Raw genomic sequence first — 5,337 nt, forward strand, 5'->3', positions numbered from 1 at the left:
CGGATCCCATAGGATCAGGGGGTCTCATTTTGGATCAGGGGGTTATTTAGGGTCAGGGGGTCCCATGGGGTCAGGGGGTCTCAGGGTGTCCAGGGGATCCCAAACCCCCCCATTCCACCCCCCCACCCCGCCCTCGCTGCCCCAGGAAGGCTCTGAGACCATGAAAGTTCTCAAATCTTTATGGAGGCACTTTCACACATTGGGGTGTAAAACCCTGGGCCATAAAACCCGGGGCCATAAAACCCTGGAGGCCATAAAAAGAGTGGGGGCCATAAAAAGGATATGGCCATAAAACCCCGGGGCCATAAAACCCTGGTGACCTTCGAGCTGTAGGGTTGTGATCCTTTGGGATCCATAAAATCCTTTTGGGGTCTATGAAATCCTTTGGGATCCGTAAAATCCTTTTGGGGTCTGTAGAATCTCTTGGGGTCAATAGAACTCATCGGGGTCTGCAGAAGCTGGGGGTCATAGGACCCTTTAGGGGCCATAGAACCCTTTGGGGCCTGTGGACACTTTGGGGTCTGTGGAACCTTCTGGGATCCAGGGAACCTTTGGGGTCTTTGGAATGTGGGGGGTCCATAGGACTCAGGGCTCTGTAGGATCCTTTGGGGTCTGTGGGACTCTTTGGGATCCAAAACAATCTTTGGGATCCACAGACCCCGCAGAGCTCCCACGATCCCGGTGCCCGGTTGGGGTCAGCAGGTGACGGTGACCATGACCCAACTGGGCTCAGCGGGTGATGGTCACTGTGTCCGGCTGGGTTCAGCGGGTGACAGTGACCATAACCCGGTCAGGGTCAGCGAGTGACCGTGACGCTGACCCGGTGCCCGGTGCCAATGTCTGGTCAGGCTCAGCGGGTGATGGTGACCATGACCCAGTTGGGGTCAGCGATTGACGGTCACTGTGCCCGGTGTCCGGCCAGGCTCAGCGAGTGACGGTCACGGTGTCCGGTGGGGCTCAGCGGGTGACCGTGACGCTGACCCGGTGCCAGGCGTTGCTCAGGACCCCGCGCAGGTTCCAGATGGGCCCCACGGTGTCCGGTTGGACGTTGTAGCTCCGGTCCACGGCCTTGCAGACGATGTCCAGCTTGGAGCCCGCGGTCACCGGGGCCCGCAGCTCCCACAGCGCCCAGGCCCAGCCCCGGCCCCGCTGCCCGCCCAGCTCGGCCGCTCGCCACGTCCGGCCGCCGTCCAGGGACACGTCCACCTGACGGAATTAATATGGATATCAATTATTTCTATTAATATTAATTATTAAGATGCATATATTATTAATATTAATTATTTCAATGTATTATGATTGTTAATACTGATTATAAGAAAAAATAAATATTTGATTCTTCAAAATTATTAGGAAAGAAATATAGTAATTAATTATATACTATATATAAAATTATTATAAATATTAATGTTGTAAACTACTGTTAATAATTTTAAATTAATGCTTTATATTACTGCTATTAAATTATTAAATTTACCAAAATATTGTTATTGCATAATTTTATATAATTTATTACTCTATATTGTATCTTTTATACCACTACATATTCGCTTTTATCATACACCACCCCACTAACTATTATGGCATTATTGTATAGTGTATAATTATATTAATTGCTATAATTACATACATGGTGCCACCACAATAATCATGATTATGTTATTATATTCCATAGTTATTACATCATTATTTTAGGGGATTTTATTCCACTCACTCTTCCAATCAATTTCCCTCCCGTTCCCCACCAATCCCCCCCTTTTCCCATCACTTCCCAGCACTTTCCCCACCCATTTCCCCCCTTTCCCATAAATTCCCCCTTTTCCGCACCAATTCCCTCTCCTTTTCCCCCTCGCTCACCCTGACCACCTCCCTGCCGCCTCCGCTCCACGCGTAGCCCTTCACCGTCAGCTCCCCCTCGGGCACGGCGGCTCCAGCGCGGGGCTCGGTGATCGCCGACTGCACCGGCAGCTCCTGGATGGCCGGAGCCGCCCGGAAATCCACCGTGTCCCAATCCACGGACGGACAGAACCCTTTATAATCRTTCTGCTGCCAATGGCTCTGACTCTCCCTCGGCGACACCTCCACGCTGCGAAGCCACTTCACGCTCCGAGCCCCGACCACGCCGGGCACCACCACCCGCACCGGGAATCCGTGATCCCGGGGCAGCTCCTGCCCGTTCATCTCGTAAGCCAGCAGCACCTCGGCCTCGGCGCTGACCGCCCGCTCGAACGGGATGGACGCTCCGTAGCGAGAGCCCGAAGGGTCCGCGTCCAAACCTTCGAAACAAACGTGCCACTCGCCCTCGCCGGGATTTTCCGCCAAACCGGCGTGGAGCAGCACGTCCCGGAGCCGCGCCCCGGCCCAGCGGGCGGTGCTGATGGCACCGATGTCCCACGGTAGCCCCTTGACCGGGCGGACGCGGCTCATCTCGGAGCGCCGGTTCCCCGCGCATTGCAGCGTGGCCGTCACCTCGTGTTTGGGGAAGCGAGCGCGSAGCTCCGACAGCGACAGCGACAACGCGCGGCCGCCGGGACCCTGGACGCGGAGCCGGTACGAGGCCGGGTCCACGGTGGGCACCGGGAGGTGGTTACGGGTGAARAAAAGCTCGTTGGGGGTCAGGAAACTTTGGGTTAAAAGCTCCGGCGGGGGTTCGGCGTTAAAAGGCTTCAGGCTGTTCACCCGCAGCGCCGGGTGCCGGGGGGGGTCACCGGAGAACGGATCCTCCTCGCCGGTGGCCCCCGGTGGCGGCGCCGCGGCGTCCTCGGGGCTCAGCTCGCCCACTTTGTAGTCGCGGAGCAGCTCCAGCACGTGGGGCTGGCTGTGAACGGCGTAAAGAGCCCAAAAAGGCTCCAGAGCCCCGCCGGCCGCCAGCAGCAGCTTGTCCGGTCCCCCCGGGTGCAGCTCCACGAAATCGGTGACATCGAACACGTCGGTGCCGTGCGTGACCCACACGCGGTCCTGCGGGGTGCGGTGGCGCGACACCTCGGCCCGGGTGTAGCGCGGGTACTGCGGGGGAGGGGTGGCCTGGGCGGCCTGGGCGCTCTGCGGGGCAGGGGGTGGTGGTCAGCGGGACTGCCCATCGCCCCCCGAGCCACCGGGGAGCCACCCCGAAACCCCGGGGAGCCACCCCGAAACACCCCCGGGCCACCGGGGATCAGTCTCGGGCTACTGGAGAGCCATCTTGAAACCCCCCCGGGCCACCGGGGATCGGTCCTGGGCCACCGGAGAGCCATCCCGAAACCACGGGAAGTCACCTCGAGCCACCGGGGAGTCACCCCGAAGCCCCTCCGAGCCACCGGAGATCCCGGCAGGACCCGGCCGTGTCCCCCCCGGCGCTCTGCGGGACACCGGGCACCGGTCAGAGGGCACCGCCCACCCTCCGGGGCCGCCCGGGGTTCACCCCTCCGGTGCCACCTCCTCCCCGGGTCCCCGTGTCCAGGTGTCACCCGTTTCCCGGGATCCCGCAGTCCCGGTGCCAGCCCTGTCCGGTGCCACTCTTTCCCTGTCCCGCTGTCCCCGTGTCACCTCTCACCGGGATCCGCCCCCCCGGGTTCCGCCTCCCTCCGTGCCCCAACCCCGCCCTCGGTGTCCCCGTCCCGGGGAAGGACCCGGAGGTGTCACCGACCCCTCCCCACCCCCATCCCGGTGCCACCCTCCTGGTGTCACTCCGCTGCCACCCCCGGTAATGTCACCGCCCCCGGTGTCGCTCACCCTGCGCCGCCGCTCCCCGTAGGCCAGCGCGGCCCCGAGCCCCAGCAGCGCCGCCAGCACCGGGGCCGTTCCCCGGTGTCCCCTCGGGGCCGCGCTACCGGCGGTCGGGCGGGAGCAGCCGCGGCGGAGCTGCGTCAGCGGCGGGAGCCTGCGGGGACAGCGCGGGGTCACGGCGGGGACAGCGCGGGGAAATCACGGGGACACCGCGGGGACATCACGGGGACACCCGCTCGTACCTGCGGCCGCTCAGGGCCCGGAGCAGCAGCATCGCGGCGGCGGCGGCGGGGATGGGAGAGCGCGGCTGGGGCGGGCACCGGGCACCGGCACCGGGAAACGGCCCCGGGGACGCTGCAGGGGAAGGGACAATCGGGGACCTCTGCGTGCGACACAAGCGCGTCCCCACCGCACTGCCCGGTTCCGGTTCGGCCCCCCCAGCCCGGTCTCGGTCCCGGTCCCGGTTCGGCTCCCGCAGCTCCAGACCGGTCCCGGTTCGTCTCCCGCAGCCCGGTCCCGCTTTTTCTACCCAACCCCATCCCGATCCCGGTTGTCCCCAACCCCATTCCGGTCCCGGTTCTTCCCTCCCCCGTCCCATCCCGGTGACGATTCTGCCCTTCCAGCCCCATCCCGGTTCCCGTTGCGTCCCCCCAACCCCACCCGGTCCCGGTTGTACCCAAGGCCGGAGGGGACCAAGTTGTTTTTCCCCCAACCCCACCCGCTCCCGTTTGTTTTCCCCTCAGCCCCATCCCGATCCCGGTTCTCCCCTTCCCAGCCCTATCCCGCTCCCGGTTGTCCCCTCCCCATCCCGATCCCGGTGGTCCCCAACCCCACTCGGTCCCGGTTGTCCCCACCGCAGGCCCAGCCCGGTCCCGGTTGTCCCCAACCCCACCCCGCTCCCGTTTGTTTTCCCCTCAGCCCTATCCCGGTCCCGCTTCTCTGTCCCCTCAGCCCGGTCCCGGTCCCGGTTGTCGCCGCCGCGCACCTGCGTAACGGTTCCGGTCCCGCGATGTCCCTGCGGGCGCGGCCGCTTTAAGAGGGGGGCGATGGGCGTGGCCTCGGGAAGGCGCGCCGCCGCTGGCCACGCCCCTCTRTTTACTTTAGCGGGGCTCCAGTGGGCGTGGCCTCTGCCACGGTGGACCCCACCAGCGTCGCCTTAAAGGGGCAACACCACCCACAGCACCCGGGGGGTCTTAAAGCGGCCGCGYGGCTTTAAAGGGGCAACGCCGCTCCCGGATTTCCCGGTGAGAATTGGGAGAAAAATGATAAAAAACGGTAAAAAAAGGTAAAGAAAGGTGAAAAACAGGAGCCGCTCCCCAGCTGCGAGCTCCGATAAGCGTTATCAGGGCAGGGCCGCGATCTCGCACCCGGCTGCTGGCACCGCGTTGTCGCCGCGTCCCCTCCCCCCGCCCTGAGCACACAAAACTTGGGAATTTTTTTTCCTTATTTTTTTTTCCTTAATTTTTTTTTCTCAGTTTTTTTGGTCGTTTTCGGTTTTTTGTGGGTTTTTTTGTTTTTTTTTTTTTCTTACTTTACATTAAATACATCGGTAAATCAGCGACCGAGTTTTGTGGTTACCACGATTTGTTATTTCACCCGCGGAAAGGAAGCAGCTTCCCCCCCCGAAAAAGC

At 61.9% G+C, this 5,337-nt stretch overlaps 1 protein-coding gene across 1 annotated transcript; it reads right to left on the bottom strand.

Annotated features, from left to right (window-relative positions):
* Window positions 1-939: 939 nt before the first annotated feature.
* Window positions 940-4,773, bottom strand: SUOX (sulfite oxidase). Its single transcript, XM_057387807.1, has 5 exons — window positions 4,691-4,773; window positions 3,948-4,059; window positions 3,712-3,859; window positions 1,858-3,042; window positions 940-1,206 (listed from the first exon to the last, which is right to left on the bottom strand). The coding sequence occupies exons 2-5, from the start codon at window positions 3,977-3,979 to the stop codon at window positions 958-960; spliced, it is 1,614 nt and encodes a 537-aa protein (XP_057243790.1). The 5' UTR covers window positions 3,980-4,059; window positions 4,691-4,773; the 3' UTR covers window positions 940-957.
* Between the last annotated feature and the right edge of the window lie 564 nt (window positions 4,774-5,337).

This window comes from Malurus melanocephalus, unplaced genomic scaffold, assembly GCF_030028575.1.
Source record: "Malurus melanocephalus ecotype Western Australia unplaced genomic scaffold, MMel_1.1 scaffold_1383, whole genome shotgun sequence".
In the NCBI taxonomy this organism is placed as follows: Eukaryota; Metazoa; Chordata; class Aves; order Passeriformes; family Maluridae; genus Malurus; species Malurus melanocephalus.